General features: G+C 41.9%; 1 protein-coding gene across 1 annotated transcript in view; it reads right to left on the bottom strand.

Annotated features, from left to right (window-relative positions):
- Positions 1–21,709, bottom strand: part of LOC121544503 (MAM domain-containing glycosylphosphatidylinositol anchor protein 1) — a 334,863-nt gene that overhangs the window by 115,834 nt on the left and 197,320 nt on the right. The window contains exons 7-9 of the mRNA XM_041854426.2: positions 20,485–20,600; positions 19,997–20,210; positions 14,962–15,258 (exon numbers count right to left, since the gene is read on the bottom strand). Coding sequence (XP_041710360.1) covers positions 14,962–15,258; positions 19,997–20,210; positions 20,485–20,600 — 627 coding nt within the window. The remainder of the gene's footprint in view (positions 1–14,961; positions 15,259–19,996; positions 20,211–20,484; positions 20,601–21,709) is intronic.

Genomic DNA, 21,709 nt, shown 5'->3' with positions numbered 1-21,709 from the left:
TTTACAGTACGGTAGACAAGGGGGAGTTCGAGCTGCATTGAGTGCAAGGGAGAAAAGGTGGTGTGTGTGTGTGTGTATTGAAAAGAGAAAGTGATGGAGCAAGATGGATGACGGAGGAAGTGTAGTGTTAGAGTGAAAGAGAGAGAGAGACTGGAGATGATTGAGGAGGCGAGACGGAGCGAGGGAGGGACGAAAAGCAAAAGGGACAGAAGAGAGAGAGGTGACAAGGAAATAGACAAGAGGGAAAGCGAGAGGGAGAAGGATAGTGAAAGAGAAATGCGGTGAGATGCTGTCTAATTGATGATGATGAGAATAGCAATGAGGAAGAACATCCATGTCACGGTAAGAGGAGCGAGAAAGAGAGGGAGGGCTAGGGAGAATAAAAGAGGGAAGAGGAGAAAAGGTGAGAAGGAGGGAGGAAGAGAGAAAGAGGGGGATTCCCTTAATTATAGATGAGCAGTAAAAAACGATAACATCTTCCCCGGGTATCAATCAAAGTTGCTAAATGATGGGTACAAAAACAAATGAAGGGTACAAAAACAAACCCAATAAACAAATAAATACAAAGCAGGAGGGAAGGAGGGAGGCAGGGAAGGAAGGGGGAATCATTGGTTTCCAAAGCGCTGATGGCTCCCTGGCAAAGGGGTTCCGCAACGTCTACCTCACTCTCTCTTCATCTCCCTGTTTGTCAATCTCTCCCTTCTCCCTCCTCTCTCTGGTTCTCTTTTCTCCTTCCATCTCTCTCTTTCTCTCTCTCTCTCTCGCTCTCTATGTCTCTCTCTCTCTCTCGCTCCAATAAATCATTGAAGTGGACTGGACGAGACACACCTCTGAAAGCGTCGCCCTTCCGCCCCGCCTGCATTAGCCAAACTTGTAAATCTAGCAGTATCTTTTTTTAGGGTGTTTACGGACGATGGATGGGGGTTGGGAGGGTTTGGAATGACAGCTCCACGTCATAGTAGTCTTTACTGAAGCTAGCATGCATTTGGGGCTAAGCTAGCTTCATTCGCTAAGCAAAATAGTTTGGGCATATCCTTTACCATGAATCCCAAACAAATTTCAGGTCCCTATCCACAAGGCACTTTGTGGAGATCTGAGAGGATTGGATAGGTGTCTGCAACAATAATTCCATCTAGCCTATCCAATGTTTAGATGCATGCCAGCAAAGCCACTACACAACCAAACACAAAACAATAAATGAATTGCACTATAACGGTGAGAAACGGTGCCCACAAACTGTTAAGGCCTACATAAAGCTGTCCCAACAGTAGTCCCAACACCTTACCACTGCTACACCTGGCTATCAGCGGAGCCTTGTCTGGCAGCGAAACAGTTCATTCAGCCTCATTTACTGCCTTTTAAAAAAACATAGCTGATATGGCTGACTTGCTTAAACAAATGTGGTTTCTACTGACAATTGAGATGTACAAACTATGGCATAAGGGGACGACGAGCGAGCTAGGATGGAGGTAGTCAATTATAACTATTTGTTCAGCACCTTTGAAATGTACAGCGACATAATACAGGACATGGGCCGTTCTTACAGTGTTCTCACTGTACACCAAGTCAGAACCGTAGGATAAATAAAGGGAGCATATAAGCAGACAATGAATGCTCTTACAATATTTGATGACTACATTTCTCTAAAACAGGCTACATGCTACATGTGCACCACCAAGTCAGAACAATAGGTGAAATTAACAGGAGGAGAAACGGGACCAAATTATTAGGGTGAGGCACATGAGCCACTAACAGCTTACTACACAACATACACTTAGTATTACTTTCTTAGCTACAGTATACATATCTCCCTTGCATATTACATCATTTATGCAGCATCAAACAATACATTTTTGGACTCACCTTGTTGTGCTCACTTGAACAGGAAGGTGGCGTGGCGGTCTTTCGTGGGTAAATTTTGTTATCAAACTTTATCATCAAAGTCTGGCATTTTCTGGATTTGTGGTGCTTTCAAGACAACTGGGAACTCAGCAAAAAAGGTTGAATCATGATGACGTCAGTGATCTTCAGGTCGGAGCTCTAGAAAGAGGCCTGAGTTCCCGACTTGAAAATTTATTTTCCCAGTCGGAGCAAGTTTTTTGGGGAGTTCCCAGTTGTCTGAAAGTCTGAGATTTCCCAGTTCCAAGTTTCCAGTTGTTTTGAGAGCGGCAGAAGCCATGCTGGATTTACAGCATGGCCAATGTTGAATGTTTATCCTTTTAAGCTTGGAAAAGAGACCCTTAAACCCAGACTTGGACCACACAGCCACTCCACTGAATAGCAGGCTAGTGATTGCTTTACAATGCTTGAAGTTAACCACTGATTCCATCAAACCACTAATTGTTGAATTTGCGATATCCAACTTGCTGTGTAATGTTTATGTCCAATGGCCCATGAGCACCGATATGTTTTATCTATAATGTCTCTTCATTATTTCTCTTCATATGACAAGGATTTAAAAGGATTTGCCTGCCAGTAGATTGCTGACTTGATTCATGATGATGACTGCTAGCTTGCTAGCTAAGATTTTGAAAGTGTGATGTTGACATGATCAGTCCAATCAAAGCAACGGTAGATATAACGTGATTTGACGTTATTCTATCTGTGGTCAATGACCTTGAGCCTTCTTGAATGGGCACTTCAAATGGAACTCTACGGCAGCACCCAAGGGGATTGAAGTTTCGAGCTCTGCACGTAAATTCTGCGATGGCGTGGTATCCCCATGAGTGACAGAACACTGAGGCAATCACAGCGCAACCAGAGAACATTACCAACCCCTACACTCTGTATTTTCCACTGGCTTCCCCACCACCACAGAAAGCACTGAGCTAGGCTGAAACACCTGAATTTTGGAGCTGCCTTACTCAAGAAAGAAAAAAAGAGACCAAGTTTGTATGCGGCTCAATTATTATATATATATTTTTTTTACGTTGTTTGCAAACTGATATGTGACAGGTATTAATGCCAAAATAACATCCAAAACAGGCACAAACAAATAATATATATATATACATATATATATACTGCTCAAAAAAATGAAGGGAACACTTAAACAACACAATGTAACTCCAAGTCAATCACACTTCTGTGAAATCAAACTGTCCACTTAGGAAGAAACACTGATTGACAATACATTTCACATGCTGTTGTGCAAATGGAATAGACAACAGGTGGAAATTATAGGCAATTAGCAAGACACCCCCAATAAAGGACTGGTTTTGCAGGTGGTGACCACAGACCACTTCTCAGTTCCTATGCTTCCTGGCTGATGTTTTGGTCACTTTTGAATGCTGCCGGTGCTTCCACTCTAGTGGTAGCATGAGACGGAGTCTACAACCCACACAAGTGGCTCAGGTAGTGCAGCTCATACAGGATGGCACATCAATGCGAGCTGTGGCAAGAAGGTTTGCTGTGTCTGTCAGCGTAGTGTCCAGAGCATGGAGGTGCTACCAGGAGACAGGCCAGTACATCAGGAGACGTGGATGAGGCCAACAACCCAGCAGCAGGACTGCTACCTCCGCCTTTGTGCAAGGAGGAGCAGGAGGAGCACTTCCAGAGCCCTGCAAAATGACCTCCAGCAGGCCACAAATGTGCATGTGTCTGCTCAAACGGTCAGAAACAGACTCCATGAGGGTGGTATGAGGGACCCGACGTCCACAGGTGGAGGTTGTGCTCCACACTTTGTTATTGGATTTTCAACATTGCAGAACCAATTTATTTTTGTAAACTTAAGATTACATTTTAATTTTGAAAATAAATACAAATGGCTTGGAGAAAACTATTGGTACCCCGGAGCTAGTACTTGGTTGCACAGCCTTTGGCCAAGATAACTGCCAACAAATTATTATTGTAGCCATCAATGAGCTTGCTGCACCTTTCAACTGACAATTTGGTAATTTTAAACTGCTCTAAATCTTCAATGTTAGAGGGGTGCCCTCCACCAACTGCTGTTCTGGGGGAAGGCTGTGTGTTAATCGAGCTCTGTTACAATTTCTGCCTAAATTGACTTTCACAAGTTAAAAGTACATCATTGACCTTCTAAATCGGACTGGCAATGAGTAAAGCTAAGTATTCAAGAGAAAAACGGCATCAAAGAGAATGTTTAAGCCATTCAAAGAGAATGTTTAAGCCATTCACCGACCCCAACTCCACAAGGTAGTAGAGGCCGCCATTACAGCCGAAACAGAGACAGCCACCTCATGCTGCAAAATGTAAACCTCTATCGATGGCATGAAGGCTACACTGGAGAAAATGATAAACGGATGACCCACATTGAAAAGAAAAATGAGGAACGCATGGGAAGCTAATACAACAAGACCAGGCTATTAGCTATATGATGGGCCAGGTAGAGGAATTACAAAAGAAGTTGGAAAACTTTCGCGTCGTAATAATATTCACATTTTTGGGGTCGAAACCAATGCCGAAAGGGGGCAGAAAATGTCTACATTTTGGACAAGATGCTGAGGGAGGTCTTGAAAATTGAGGCTGCTACACCTCTGGTCATAGAAAGACCCACAGATCCGTGCCTGCAGCCCAGCGTAGGCCTGGAGCAAAGGAAACACAGAGGCCCAGGGCTGTCATCGTGCACCTTCTCAACTTCGAAACGAAATAGGAGATAATGCAACTGTCGAGAACCAAGGGAGAACTATTCTACAAGGACAAGCTCATATCTATCTTCAATTAATATTTCTGCAGAGCTGTTGCAGGAAATAAAAAATTATGACTGAAGAGTTGGCAGCCAAAAACATCCTGGCGAAGCTGCGTGTCACTCATGAGCACAAGACCCGCATCTTTGATTCTGTTCCTTGACGCTGAGTCCTTCCTGCGCTCCATTAGGATTATACCACCTTCCAGACACAAGGACAGGGCTCAAAAAATATGCCGACTATGAGGCAAACTGTTGGGCCCAGAAGGAGTGACAGACAGGACTCAAGGCCCAAGAAGTAACCTAAATCTACCATGGAACATTTTCCAGTCCATATTGACTACTGAAGCGACCCCTTGTTTGAATAAAGACTTGAAACTACCTGGATTTATGCTCATATTTGGGCCCTTATTGCCGGACTAATTCATTAATCTGTAACCTACAGCTTGTCAGGATGATAAAATATTTATTTAATCTAGAAAAAACGATATCGCCTACTTTCCTCATTCCCCTTTTCTCTCTTGGTACACTGGTACAAAATGTTGGGTTAAAAACGACACAACGCTGTGAAAATAGTAGTCATGTTACGTTTGATACCGGAGCTCTGAGACATGCTTCAAAATTGCTAAGCAGTGTACTTCGAAGCAGTGTGCCGATGCCTGTATCACTTTAACAGAATGCCAAGAGTGTTCAAAGCTGTCATCAAGGCAAAAGGTGGCTGTTTGAAGAATCTCAAATATAAAATGTATTTTGATTTGTTTAACACCTTTTTGGTTACTACATGATTCCATATGTGTTATTTCATAGTTTTGATGCCTTCACTATTATTCTACAATGTAAAAAAAGAGTAAATACCTTGCTCCAAAAAATAAAGGGAACACTAAAATAACACATCCTAGATCTGAATGAATGAAATAATCTTATTAAATACTTTTTTCTTTACATAGTTGAATGTGCTGACAACAAAATCACACAAAAATGATCAATGGAAATCAAATGTATCAACCCAAGGAGGTCTGGATTTGGAGTCACCCTCAAAATTAAAGTGGAAAACCACACTACAGGCTGATCCAACTTTGATGTAATGTCCTTAAAACAAGTCAAAATGAGGCTCAGTAGTGTGTGTGGCCTCCACGTGCCTGTATGACCTCCCTACAATGCCTGGGCATGCTCCTTATGAGGTGGCGGATGGTCTCCTGAGGGATCTCCTCCCAGACCTGGACAAAAGCATCCGCCAACTCCTGGACAGTCTGTGGTGCAACGTGGCGTTGTTGGATGGAGCGAGACATGATGTCCCAGATGTGCTCAATTGGATTCAGGTCTGGGGAATGGGCGGGCCAGTCCATAGCATCAATGCCTTCCTCTTGCAGGAACTGCTGACACACTCCAGCCACATGAGGTCTAGCATTGTCTTGCATTAGGAGGAACCCAGGGCCAACCGCACCAGCATATGGTCTCACAAGGGGTCTGAGGATCTCATCTCGGTACCTAATGGCAGTCAGGCTACCTCTGGCAAGCACATGGAGGGCTGTGCGGCCCCCCAAAGAAATGCCACCCCACACCATGACTGACCCACCGCCAAACCGGTCATGCTGGAGGATGTTGCAGGCAGTAGAATGTTCTCCACGGCATCTCCAGACTCTGTCACATCTGTCACATGTGCTCAGTGTGAACCTGCTTTCATCTGTGAAGAGCACAGGGCGAATTTGCCAATCTTGGTGTTCTCTGGCAAATGCCAAACGTCCTGCACGGTGTTGGGCTGTAAGCACAACCCCCACCTGTGGACGTCGGGCCCTCATACCACCCTCATGGAGTCTGTTTCTGACCGTTTGAGCAGACACATGCACATTTGTGGACTGCTGAAGGTCATTTTGCAGGGCTCTGGCAGTGCTCCTCCTGCTCCTCCTTGCACAAAGGCGGAGGTAGCAGTCCTGCTGCTGGGTTGTTGGCTTCCTCCACGTCTCCTGATGTCCTGGCCTGTCTCCTGGTAGTGCCTCCATGCTCTGGACACTACGCTGACAGACACAGCAAACCTTCTTTTTTTTTTTTCTTTTTTTCTTTTTTTTATTGTTTTTTGGGGGGATGGATCAGCTTAATATTGCAGATAGATTGTATCTTCTATCAATGTAATTGTCTGCATCACTTCCAATCCCCCATGTTTTATTTTATTTTTTATATATATATTCCCCTTTATTACTTTTCAACCCCACCATCCTTTCCCTACTTGGAGTAAATTAGTGAACAACAACGCCCAGGCCTCTACTTCCGGTCTATACTTACTATCTACACCTTATGGACAGAGTTAATTTTACAATAATTCTATATATATATATATATATATATATATATATATATTTATTTATTTTTTTGCTCCTGAACCTCTTCTACTCTCAACCTCTCTGATCATTTTCATGATGTCCATCCGGTTTGCTTCTAAATGCCATATCTTTCCAACTGTGCTCTTTCCCAAAAGCTCCCAACATACAACCCATATACTTATTATGGACACAGTATGCTTACATTATTAGCTATCTTTGTTATTATTTGTTGTTATTTGTTATTAGTCCCATCCTTCAACTCTATTCAATACCTCCCATCTATCTCTTAACACCATCCATATAGGATTTCTATTTGCCATATATATTTCAACCGTACTGTGATGTTTTACAAAAGTTCTGAACCTTTCTATTCTCATTGCTTCTACAGATTGTGAATTAAAAATAAAAATTTTTGCTAAAAGTATTATTATATTATTGATTGATTGACTATGACTTTTCAGATCACCCAGTAATGCTATCTGCAAGGTTAGTTCCAGGTAAATATTGCAATCCTTTAGCCATTCCTGGACCTGTGTCCAAAAACAAGCTACAAATGGACAGAACCAAAACAAATGATCTAATGATTCTATCTCTTCACAGCAAAATCTGCAGAGCTGGGAAGATTGTATCCCCCATATAAATAACATTCTATTGGTAGCAAGAATTTTATATAATAATTTAAATTGAAAGATTCTAATTTTTGAATCCGGTGTCGTTTTGCGTGTCAGTTCATAAACACTATGCCATGGGATCGGTACGTCAAAGATCTCTTCCCAACTATTTTGCAATCTATATGGGACGGCTGTCAATACTTTGGTCCTTAAGTGAAACTGATATACTTTTTCATTTATCACAGTTTTCCTTAACCAATTATGTTCTTTAATGCAAGGCCGACAGACAAGTTCCTTACTTTCAACTTTCCTCTTCCACTTTTGCGGTAAGGCTGCAATTATTTGGTTGTAATTTTGGGTAGAGCAGACATTTCCATATGTTTTTGTTAGCTGCATGTGCGACATAACTCCACCAGTCCTACCGATGATATCATTTACGAAGATTATACCTTTTTAAACATTCTGTCAAAAAATAAAGGTTTTTTGTCAATTAGTATATTTGAATTTAACCACAATATTTGTTGCATTATTTGTTCTGTCGTTTCTGGAGGATTAAATTGAAATTGCAACCAACTTTCTATGGCTTGTTTTAGAAATAGTGACATTTGGGAGATTATTTCCTTTTCAAATAACTGAAAGTGAGAGGTTGTAATCTGAATAAAGGGAAAAGGCCTTTCTTGAACAGTGGGTGAGACAATCTTACTAATTTGCTTGAGAACCAGTTCGGATTTAAGTATAACTTTTGGATGACTGAAGATTTTAGTGATAGGTCTAATGCTTTAATATTTAATAATTTCTGTCCTCCGAATTCATATTCATTATATAAATATGCTCTTTTAATTTTGTCTGGCTTGCCGTTCCAAATAAAATTGAATATTTTTTTCTCATATAATTTAAAAACTGTTTGCTAGGCGTAGGCAAGACCATAAGCAAATAGGTAAACTGGGATAATACTAAAGAGTTAATCAGGGTGATTTTTCCACAAATTGACAGGTATTTTCCTTTCCATGGTAGTAAGATCTTATCTATTTTTGCTAACTTTCTATTAAAATTTATTGAAGTGAGATCATTTATTTCCTTTGGTATATGTATTCCGAGTATATCCACATCACCATCAGACCATTTTATTGGTAAACTACATGGTAATGTAAAATTTTTATTTTTAGTGATCCAATACGTAATATAGTACATTTGTCATAATTTGGTTTTAATCCAGAGAGGTTAGAAAATGTATCTAGATCCTCTATGAGGCTGTGGAGGGATTCTAGTTGTGGATCTAAAAGAAAACATGAATCATCTGCGTACAATGACACCTTTGTTTTTAAGCCCTGTATTTCTAATCCTCTGATATTATTATTGGATCTGATTTTAATAGCTAACATCTCGATGGCCACAATAAATAGATATGCCGATAGTGGACAACCTTGTTTCACTCCTCTTGACAGTTTAAAACTTTCTGAGAAATAGCCATTATTTACTATTTTACACCCAGGGTTACTATACATGATTTTGACCCATTTTATAAGAGATTCTCCAAAATTGAAATGCTCCAGGCATTTATATATAAATTCCAAGAGAACTTTATCAAATGCCCTTTTCGAAGTCTGCTATGAATAGCAGGCCTGGTTTCCCATATTTTCCATAGTGTTCTATTGTTTCCAATACTTGCCTTATATTATCTCCAATGTATCTTCCATGTAAAAAACCTGTCTGATTAGAATGAATAATATCCGACAATACCTTTTTAATTCTATGCGCTATACATTTTGCTAGGATTTTTGCATCACAACACTGAAGTGTAAGTGGCAAACCTTCTTGCCACAGCTCGCATTGATGTGCCATCCTGGATGAGCTGCACTACCTGAGCCACTTGTGTGGGTTGTAGACTCCGTCTCATGCTACCACTAGAGTGAAAGCACCGCCAGCATTCAAAAGTGACCAAAACATCAGCCAGGAAGCATAGGAACTGAGAAGTGGTCTGTGGTCACCACCTGCAGATCCACTTCTTTATTGGTGGTGTCTTGCTAATTGCCTATAATTTCCACCTGTTGTCTATTCCATTTGCACAACAGCATGTGAAATGTATTGTCAATCAGTGTTGCTTCCTAAGTGGACAGTTTGATTTCACAGAAGTGTGATTGACTTGGAATTACATTGTGTTGTTTAAGTGTTCCCTTTATTTATTTGAGCAGTGTATATATATATATATTTTACCGGTCAAACGTTTTAGAACACCTACTCATTCAAGGGTTTCCTTTATTTTTACTATTTTCTACATGGTAGAATAATAGTGAAGACATCAAAACTATGAAATAACACAAATGGAAGTAGTAACCAAAAAAGTGTTAAACAAATCAAAATATATTTGAGATTTGAGATTCTTTAAAGTAACCACCCTTTGGCTTGATGACAGCTTTGCGCATTCTTCTGAACCAGCTTCACCTGGAATGCTTTTCCAACAGTCTTGAAGGAGTTCCCACATATGCTGTCCCTGAAGCCAAATCAACCCATAGCCCCTGCCCCCTAGGCACATATGTCGATCTGAGAGGATTGGCCTTTGATAGGATCAGTGGCGACCCGTCATTCAGGGCAGGGGAAGGTGAACATTCGCCCCAGTCTGAGGTCCTGAGCTCTCTGGATTAGGTTTTCATCAAGGATCTCTATGCAATTTGCGCCGTTCATCTTTGCCTCGATCCTGACTAGTCTCCCTGTCCCTTTCGCTGAAAAACATTCCAACAGCATGATGCTGCCACCACCGTGCTTCACCATAGGGATGGTTCTTGGTCAGCTCCCTGACCAAGGCCCTTCTCCTCCGATTGCTCAGTTTGGCCAGGCGGCCAGCTCTAGGAAGAGTCTTGGTGGTTCCAAACATCTTACATTTAAGAATGATGGAGGCCACTGTGTTGTTGGGGACCTTCAATGCTGCAGACATTTTTTGGTACACTTCCCAAGATCTTTGCCTCGACTCCAACCTGTCTCGGAGCTCTACGGACAATTCCTTCGACCTCATGGCTTGGTTTTTGCTCTGTCAAGCACTGTCAACTGTGGGACCTTATATAGACAGGAGTTTGCCAAATCATGTCCAATCAATTCAATTGATCACAGGTGGACGCCAATCAAGTTGTAGAAACATCTCAAGGATGATCAATGGAAACAGGATGCACCTGAGCTCAAGTTCGAGTCTCATACCAAAAGGGCTGAATACTTATGTAAACAAGGAATTTCAAATAACCTGTTTTGGCTTTGTCATTTTGGGGTAAATGGAAGAAGTTTGGAACCACCAAGACTCTTCGGGGGAGAAGGGCCTTGGTCAGGGAGGTGACCAAGAGCCCGATGGTCATTCTGACAGAGATCCAGAGTTCCTCTGTGTGGATGGGAGAACCTTCCAGAAGGACAACCATCTCTGCAGCACTCCACCAATCAGGCCTTTAAACTAGTGGCCAGACGGAAGCCCCTCCTCAGTAAAAGGCAAATTACAGCCCGATTGGAGTTTGCCAAAAGGCACCTAAAGGACTCTCAGACCACGAGAAACAAGATTCTCTGGTCTGATGAAACCAAGATTGAACTCTTTGGCCTGAATGACAAGTGTCACGTCTGGAGAAAACCTGGCACCATCCCTACAGTGAAGCATGGTGGTGGCAGTATCATGCTGTGGGGATGTTTTTCAGCAGCAGGGACTGGGAGACTAGTCGAAGGAAAGATGAATGGAACAAAGTATAGAGAGATCCTTGATGAAAACCTGCTCCAGAGTGCTAAAGACCTCAGACTGGGGTGAAGGTTCTCCAACCAACAGAACAACGACCCTAAGCACACAGCCAAGACAATGCAGGAGTGGCTTTGGGACAAGTCTCTGAATGTCCTTGAGTGGCCTAGCCAGAGCCCGGACTTGAACACGATCGAACATCTCTGGAGAGACCTGAAAATAGCTGTGCAGCAACGCTCCCCATCCAACCTGACAGAGCTTGAGAGGATCTGCAGAGAAGAATGGGAGAAACTCCCCAAATACAGGTGTGCCAAGCATGTAGTGTCATACCCAAGAAGACTCAAGGCTGTAATCGCTGCCAAAGGTGCTTCAACAAAGTACTGAGTAAAGGGTCTGAATACTTATGTAAATGTTATATTTCCGTTATTTATGTTTAAAACATTTGCATACATTTCTAAAAACCTGTTTTCCTTTGTGTGTAGATTGATGAGGGAAAAAACAATTTAATCAATTTAAGAATAAGGCTGTACCGTAACAAAAAAGTCAAGGGGTCTGAATACTTTCCGAATGCAGTCTATACACTACCAGTCAAAAGTTTGGACACACCTACTCATTCAAGGGTTTTTCTTTATTTTTACTATTTTTGACATTGTAAAATAATAGTGAAGACATCAAAACTATGAAATGACACATCTGGAATCATATAGTAACCAAAGAAGTGTTAAACAAATCCAACTATATTTTACATTTGAGATTCTTCAAATAGCCACCCTTTGCCTTGAAGACAGCTTTGCACACTCTTGGCATTCTCTCAACCAGCTTCATGAGGTAGTCACCTGGAATGCATTTCAATTAACAGGTGTGCCTTCTTAAAAGTAAATTTTTGGAATTTATTTCCTTCTTAATGCGTTTGAGCCAATCAGTTGTGTTGTGACAAGGTAGGGGGTATACAGAAGATAGCCCTATTTGGTAAAATACCAAGTCCATATTATGGCAAGAACAGCTCAAATAAGCAAAGAGAAACATCATTACTTTCAAGACATGAAGGTCAGTCAATGCAGAACATTTCAAGAATGTTGCAGTGCAGTGGCAAAAACCATCAAGTGCTATGATGAAACTGACTCTTATTAGGACCGCCACAGGAATGGAAGACCCAGAGTTACCTCTGCTGCAGAGGATAAGTTCATTAGAGTTACCAGCCCCAGATACTGCAGCCCAAATAAATGCTTCACAGAGTTCAAGTCACAGACATATCTCAACATCAATTGTTCAGAGGAGACTGTGTGATTCAGGCCTTCATGGTCGAATTGCTGCAAAGAAACCACTACTAAAGGACACCAATAAGAAGAAGAGACCTGCTTGGGCCAAGTAACATGAGCAATGGACATTAGACAGGTGGAAGTTTGTCCTTTAGTCTGGAGTCCAAATTTGAGATTTTTGGTTCCAACCGCCGTGTCTTTGTGAGACGCGGTGTGGGTGAATGGATGATCTCTGCATGTGTATTTCCCACCGTAAAGCATGGAGGAGGAGGTGTTATGGTGTGGGGGTGCTTTGCTGGTGACACTGTCTGTGATTTATTTAGAATTTAAGGCACACTTAACCAGCATGGCTACCACAGCATTCTGCAGCAATACGCCATCCCATCTGGTTTGGGCTTAATGGGACTATCATTTGTTTTTCAACAGGACAATGACCCAACACACCTCCAGGCTGTGTATGGGCTAGTTTACCAAGAAGGAGAGTGATATAGTGCTGCATCAGAAGACCTGGCCTCCAAATCCCCCGACATTAACCCAATTGAGATGGTTTGGGATGAGTCGGAAGGAAAAGCAGCCAACAAGTGCTCAGCATATGTGGGAACTCCTTCAAGACAGTTGGAAAAGCATTCCAGGTGAAGTTGGTTGAGAGAATGCCAAGAGTGTGCAAAGCTGTCGTAAAGGCAAAGGATGGCTATTTGAAGAATCTCAAATATAAAATATATAATGATTTGCTTAACACATTTTGGTTACTATATGATTCCATATGTGTTATTTCATAGTTTTGATGTCTTCACTATTATTATACAATGTAGAAAATAGTACAAATAAAGAAAAACCCTTGAATGAGTAGGTGTGTCCAAACTTGACTGGTACTGTATATATATTTTTACAGCTAAACGGGTGGGACTCTAAACATGAGTTTGTGCATTCTTATTGAGTTTTATTTCTGTGTGGCTTCATGGTCAGGCCCTGACACAACTGACTACTCCTCTGTTCCTTATTCTTCAGTGGCTAAGGTTATAGTTGGGTGAACATTAAGGGGGGCATACCGTACATCACCTCACATTTCATGGGAAATACAGGCAATGGAACAAAAGCTGTAAACAATTTCAATTTTTTAGAATGGATGTAAAGGGATATTACAGAAAGCTATGTGAGTTGCATGGCTATTCTTTGAGCCTCTATGTTTCTCTATGGCCCCATCCACCGATTTGCATGATCTTATTTCACAATTTACACAATAACACATTCTAAAGAGAACTGTATAGAATGGTGAGCAAAAGAGGACATATTTCTTTTCAACATTGGGGGCCATGGCATAGCTCACATTGAAGACAAAACACACCAACACACCTTCAACGGCACCATTTTTAAAACTGTAAAGTGGGAAGGTGGATTTTCATGAGCGTCAAGCAACATCACATACTGTACAGTTAATGAATAGGCTCTCTGGCTTGCCTTTGTGTGATTGTGCCAAGAGAAGAGAAATCCTCATGAATTCTAAGGCTTTTAGGGTTTTGAACTTCATGAACGATCCCACTTCATAATGGAAGCATTATTGAAGCGCGGCAGGCATAAGCACTCTTACCGCACAAACAAGAAGTCTAAATGTAACCAAGGGGAGTGTTCGCTAATAGCTTAGCTAGTGTTGTCGCTAATGGCGCGCACAAACACTAAACGGGGTATGCACACTTAGCTGCGTTGGTTTCTGATACCATTTGTTAATTAGCAACCTTGTTTTGTTTGTTAGTAAGAGTGCATTCAACCCCATTTAGGGATTATCGTTAGCTTACTACGGTCCAGTGTGAGTTTGAAATTGAATTGAGACAGTGACTGCAATCCATTCTAATCTAATACTACTAGCTATTGATTTAAACAAATTGATGATTGAGTTTTAATGACAGAATGTTGTTGACAGTAGTTTTTTATGACTACTGAAGGACAATTTAGAGTAATTTAGAAACTGCTGGTGAGAAAAATGAAGACTCTTGAGAATGGTGATCGAACACAAATGTCTAATACAAACAGATGTCTGTGTTGTTCCAGCCAAGCATTAATGTTACTGACAAGGGTTTGAACCTCGGTCTCCTGAGCGCCACAAGACTGTGTTGGCCTGTTGAGCTACAACATAGTCATTAGCTGGGTGAACTGACACAGGTCTTCAGGTCTCAGGCAACGTTACTCATTACATGTGTGGTTCTGAGTTACCTCTGTTACAGTACCACAGCTTATTCAACTAATCACAAACTTGAAGATTACTTGATTCATTCATTAGGTGTGTTACTACTAGACTGAACAAAAACTTGCACACCACATAGGTCACCAGGACCAGGAGAGAAGAAACACAAATCTTGGGAAATACTTTACTCTATTCAGAGCTCAATAAACAGACACCTCATGGGAAATGTAGTACTTTACTACTCACATTGCACATTGAGCTGAACCTGCGCCTGGCGTGGTTTGATGTTGAGGCCATTGTAGGGTGCCGTCTGGCAGCGGTAGGCACCCATCAGGTCGCGGGTGACGTTGATCAGGCGGAGGCGCCCGTCACGTGTCTCCACTGCCCACTCACCCGTGGGCATGGCCAGATCCTTGTCGGCGCGCGACCAAAGCACAGGTGGGCGGGGCTTACCATCAACCAGGCACACCAGGTCGGCGGTGCCTCCCTCCCTCACGCTCACAACCTGGCCCCCAGCTGGCACCGTCAAAATTGGGGGAGTGACTGTAGGTGGGAGAAAGGGGGAAGGGAAGGGTGAGAGAGGGCGTGTGAAGGGAGTGGGATGGGAGAGAGGGGGAGATGGAGAGATAAAGAGAAGAAAACAAATTAGAAAAAGAGGAAGATGAGGAAGACGGGAGGAAGAGTAGCAGGGGAGAGCGAGTAAGGTTAAATGTTGACATTAGCAAGGCCATTTTTATTGAACACTAAAGTGGTTATCGCACGCCCAGGCTAAATGCAGAGTGTGTTGACTAGCGAGGCGAACTGCGGAGCAACTGTGGTCAAAGTTCAACACAAATCCTTCATCTATCAAAACTCAGCAGGACCAGGAGGAGCAACAGAAGAGAGAGAGAGAGAGAGAGAGGGTGAAAAGAGGGTGAAAAGAGGGTGACTGGCCAATATGACTCTTTGAAACAGCTATGTCAAGAAACTTGGATGCAGTGAGCAATATTGCAGTAGAATCATCTCAAGCTAATTTGGTGATAGACAAAGCAACATTGAAATTGCATCAATGGTGTATATAATATATACAGTTGAAGTCGGAGGTTTACATACACCTTAGCCAAATACATTTAAACTCAGTTTTTCACAATTCCTGACATTTAATCCTAGGAAAAAGTCCCTGTCTTAGGTCAGTTAGCATAACCACTATATTTTAAGAATGTGAAATGTCAGAATAATAGTAGAGAGAATGATTTATTTCAGCTTTTATTTATTTCATCATATTCTCAGTGGGTCAGAAGTTTACATACACTCAATTAGTATTTGGTAGCATTTCCTTTAAATTGTTTAACTTGGGTCAAGTGTTTCGGGGAGCCTTCCACAAACTTCCCATAATAAGTTGGGTGAATTTTGGGTCAGGTTTTTAGGCCTCCTTGCTCGCTCACGCTTTTTCAGTTCTTTTTTACTGTGGATATAGATACTGTTGTACCTGTTTCCTCCAGCATCTTCACAAGGTCCTTTGCTGTTGTTCTGGGATTGATTTGCACTTTTCGCACCAAAGTACGTTCATCTCTAGGAGACAGAACGCGTCTCCTTCCTGAACGGTATGATGGCTGTGTGGTCCAATGGTGTTTATACTTGCGTACTATTGTTTGTACAGCTGACCGTGGTACCTTCAGGCATTTTGAAATTGTTCCCAAGGATGAACCAGACTTGTGGAGGTCTACAATTTTTTTGGGGAGGTATTCGCTGATTTATTTTGATTTTCCCATGATGTCAAGCAAAAAGGCACTGAGTTTGAAGGTAGGCCTTGAAATACATCCACAGGTAAACCTCCAATTGACTCAAATGATGTCAATTAGCCTATCAGAAGCTTCTAAAGCCATGACATCATTTTCTGGAATTGTACAATCTGTTTAAAGTTACAGTCAACTTGGTGTATGTAAACTTCTGACCCACTGGAATTGTGATACAGTGAATTATAAGTGAAATAATCTGTTTGTAAACAATTGTTGGAAAAGTTACTTGTGTCATGCACAAAGTAGATGTCCTAACCGACTTGCCAAAACTATAGTTTGTTAACAAGAAATGTATGGAGTGGTTGAAAAACTCCAACCTAAGTTTATGTAAACTTCCGACTTCAACTGTATATATATATTTTATACATCTCCCATTTGGAATGTCTCTTGTGATGCAGTTTAAAGCAGCACTGATGGAAGTGTTGACATGACAACTGCGTCAGAGTTTTGAATGACCCTTCCCCTCATTTTGTCCATGCTGGCTGAAGACCTAGCTAGTCAGTAACTAACTAACACCAGACAGATCTTTGTCATACATGAATAGTGTAAACTTGTAATTACATTTGCTGTCACTCTACATTCAAATTTTGGCACCATTAAAGTAGCTATCTAGCTACATAAACCATGCCCCTCCACAAACACGCCTTCTCCGATGTTGGTTACAAGGCGATACTTAGTTAAGTTACGTAAGAGGATATCATGTTACCATTGGTGGATACCATTTAGTGCAAAAAGTCAGGGTAGCCATGATTAGCTGTTCAGGAGTCTTATGGCTTGGGGGTAGAAGCTGTTGAGGAGTATTTTGGACCTAGACTTGGCACTCCGGTACTGCTTGCCATGTGGTAGCAGAGAGAACAGTCTATGACTAGGGTGGCTAGAGTCTTTGACAATTTTGAGGGCCTTCCTCTGACACCACCTGGTATAGAGGTCCTGGATGGCAGGAAGCTTGGCCCCAGTGATTTACTGGGCCGTACGCACTACCTCTGTAGTGCCTTGCGGTCGGAGTCCGAACAGTTGCCATATCAGGCGGTGATGCAACCAGTCAGGATGCTCTCGATGGTGCAGCTGTAGAATTTTCTGAGGATCTGAGGACACATGCCAAATCTTTTCAGTCTCCTGAGGGGGAATAGGCTTTGTCGTGCCCTCTTCACGGCTGTCTTGGTGTGTTTGGTCCATGATAGTTCGTTGGTGATGTTGACCCCAAGGAACTTGAAGCTCTCAACCTGTTCCACTACAGCCCCGTCGATGAGAATGGGGGCGTGCTCAGTCCTCTTTTTTCCCCTGTAGTCCACAATCATCTCCTTTGTCTTGGATAGATGAAAAGCTATCTTTTAAAAAGCATATTGATGAGTTAGTTAAGAAGCTGACAGTGTGTGCGAATGTAGTAAGTTATGGAGGTAAGGCAATAAATAAATAGGCCATAGTGCAAAAATAGTTACATTTTCGTAATTAACACAGGAATAATAGATGTGCAAAAGATGATGTGCAAATAGAGATACTGGGGTGCAAATTAGCAAAATAAATAACAATATGGGGATGAGGTAGTTGGGTGGGCTAATTTCAGAATGATTGGCCCTCTTTCATGTCACGTAGGATGATACATTGCTACAGTGCTTTACAACCTGTAATTTAAATTGATTTTTATTTGGAATTCATGTAATGGACATACACAAAATAGTCCAAATTGGTGAAGTGGAATGAAGAAAAAAAAAATGGTTCGTTCATATGTATTCACCCCCTTTGCTATGAAGTCCCTCAATAAGATCTGTTGCAACCAATTACCTTCAGAAGTCACATAATTAGTTAAGTAAAGTCCACCTGTGTGCAATCTAAGTGTCACATGACCAGTCACATGATCTCAGTATATATACACCTGTTCTGAAAGGCCCCAGAGTCTGCAACACCGCTAAGCCAGGGGCACCTCCTAGCAAGCAGCACCATGAAGACCAAGGAGCTCTCCAAACAGGTCAGGGACAAAGTTGTGGAGAAGTACAGATCAGGGTTGGGGTATAAAAAAATATCTGAAACTTTTAACATCCCACAGACCACCATTAAATCCATTATTAAAAATGGAAATAATATGGCACCACAACAAACCTGCCAAGAGAGGGCTGCCCACCAAAACTCACGGACCAGGCAAGGAGGGCATTAATCAGAGCGGCAACAAAGATAACCCTGAAGGAGCTGCAAAGCTCCACAGCAGATATTGGATTATCTGTCCATAGGACCACTTTAAGCCGTACACTCCACAGAGCTGGGCTTTACGGAAGAGTGGACAGAAAAAAGCCATTGCTTAAAGAAAAAAATAAGCAAACACATTTGGTGTTCGCCAAAAGGCATGTGGGAGACTCCCCAAACATATGGAAGAAGGTACTCTGGTCAGATGAGACTAAAATTGAGCTTTTTGGCCATCAAGGAAAACACTATGTCTGGCGCACACCCAACACCTCTCATCACCCGAGAACACCATCCCCACAGTGAAGCATGGTGGTGGCAGCATCATGCTGTGGGGATGTTTTTCATCGGCAGGGACTGGGAAACTGGTCAGAATTGAAGGAATGATGGATGGCGGTAAATACAGGGAAATTTTTGAGGGAAACCTGTTTCAGTCTTCCAGAGATTTGAGACTTGGATGGAGGTTCACCTTCCAGCAGGACAATGACCCTAAGCATACTGCTAAAGCAACACTCAAGTGGTTTAAGGGGACACATTTGAATTTCTTGGAATGGCCTTGTCAAAGCCCAGACCTCAATCCAATTGAAAAATATTTTGCATCTTCAAAGTGGTAGGCATGTTGTGTAAATCAAATGATACAAACCTCAGAAAAATCAATTTTAATTCCAGGTTGTAAGGCAAGAAAATAGGAAAAATGCCAAGGGGGGTGAATCCTTTTGCAAGCCACTGTATGTTTTCATTTATAAAGCCCTTTTACAAAAAGTCCCAATGTACCTATCATTGCTAAACTTTAGTCTCAGGGATGGCTAACTCTGGAAATTCCTTTGGTCTCTACTGAGTTAGGCAGTTTTCTTGCACCTTATTTGTGGAAAAATCTTCAAAATGTTTTTAAATTTGATGTTCTGGTGCCTCTAGGGCAATTCAGAAAGCTGATTGATATGTGTGTTTGTTTTTTATGACTGTGTTTTTCTTTCTGCTTGCATTTTGTATTTATATTTTCATGTATGTATTTTCTGTAAATTATGTATTTCAGGGCTCACCTGTATAAGAGACCTAGGCATCAGTATGACTCCCTGATCAAATAAATGTTAAATAAAATGATCCCTATTGATGATTGTAATTGTCATAAACGGATTTGTTTTCATCTTTTGGTTGAAAAAGTAAAATGTCAGTGGTGAAATGTCACTACTCGGCAACTCGGGAAACAACATTCTCTCTGCGTTTCCCACGTGTAATTCCGACTTGGATGGTCTAGTGACATTTCCCACTGGGAAATAACTCCAATAGCACGTGAACATGGCAACAGAACAAAGGAACAGTCCACTCACCGCTGCTCTGGGTGATGTTGATGTCCACCCTCAGCTCGGGCACTGTGCTCCCGGGGAAGTTGGCCACGCAGCTGTAGGTGGCCTGGTCGCGGAACTTCATGTCCACGATCTCCAGACTGCTAGTACCAGGCGCCATGTCTGGGTCGCTGCGCAGTACAATCAGGCTGTCCGAGTTGTAGATGAGCACCGCGTTCTGGTACCACGTGTAGTTGACCTAATAGTATAATAATATAGCAAGATGTTATTTCATAGTGTTGATATATTGCTATATATACTTTACTGAACTCATTGTAACTCATTGTAATAATCATGTATGAGCCTTTATAATGTCTTATAACAAGGCTTATGTCTCTTTACATAAAATGTTCATCCGTCTCAACTCTCTCAACTTATTTAGTCTGCATCATTATGAGACGATTATAAGACATTATAAAGGGGTCATACCCTATTAATATTATTATTATTATTATTATTATTATTCAGTTGACCTTGTCCTGGGGCTGCGCGTCCACGTGGCACGAAAGCTTGAGGTCACGGCCCATCTGGATGCTCTCACTGTCCTTGTTGGAGTCGGGCGTGATCTGGAAGGTAAGGTTGCCCATACCTGAGGTGAGGGATTGAGGCGGTAAGGAGGGAAGGGGAAGAGAAGGAGGTGAGGAGGGTTTAGAGAAGGAGGAGTAGGAGGAGTAGGAGGGGTGTAGGGAGAGAAGGAGTCAGTAGAATGAGGGGAAGAGAAGGGGGTGAGAGAAGGAGGAGGGGTGTAGGGAGGGAAGGAGTCGGTAGAAAGAGGGGAAGAGAAGGGGGTGTAGGGAGGGGAAAAGGAGGAAAGGAAGGCAAGAGGAGGGAAGGAGGGGTAAGGAAGGAGAAAGGGAGAGATGGGTAAGGAAGAATGGGGTGGGAGAAGGAGGAGGAAATTATAAGAGAGAAAGTAATAAGGATGAGGATAGAGAGGGGCGGAGGAGGAAGGAGAGAGCATAAGAAAGAGAGGATGGGAAGAGGGAGAAAGAAGAGGAAAAGATAGAGGGAAAGTGATGAGTCAAGAATGAGGGAGGGAACAAACAGGGCACGTAGGTGTGATTAGGTAGGTAGGAAGGAGGGAGGGAGAAGAATAGAGTGAAATTAAAAAGCGAGAATAAACAAAGAGAAAAGGAAGGAGATCCATACTAACAACAATGACTGTCCCAACAAAATACAAAATACATATAATGTACCTTCAGAGGTACACACAATGATCTCACATGGTACTGTTCAGTACCTTTTAGTAACATCTGTGGATAAAGAGTATAATGGTACATTTCTGTACCCAATATTTTGAATAAAAAGGTAGTCATCACACTCTCACTCTCAAAATAAGGGGTACGTGTGAAGGTACATTTCTGTTTTGCCAGATAAATGGAACTAATGGCTTGGTCACTGGGGTGGTACCCTAAAAAGCCAAATGTGTACCATAATCATTATCATTATCATATTTCCCTGCATGCTCTATTGCAGGTAGATTTCTTTAAAAAAAAAGATATATATATATCTGTGTTTTTGCATAATCTTATGCTACACAAAATAAATAACATACGTTTCTAAACTAATCCGATCAGTAAGTTCGATTTTTTGCACCCATTACTGAAATGGTTGTTCCAGTTTAAATGGCTTGGGTAGTCACCTCATAATGTTCATGGCTGTCATTCTCAATATCCTAACTCTGGCTGGATTCCATCA

This window comes from Coregonus clupeaformis, chromosome 29 (genome assembly GCF_020615455.1).
Source record: "Coregonus clupeaformis isolate EN_2021a chromosome 29, ASM2061545v1, whole genome shotgun sequence".
Lineage (NCBI taxonomy): Eukaryota > Metazoa > Chordata > Actinopteri > Salmoniformes > Salmonidae > Coregonus > Coregonus clupeaformis.
The sequence above is the reverse complement of the archived record's forward strand: the minus strand, read 5'-3'. Positions and strand labels throughout refer to the sequence as shown.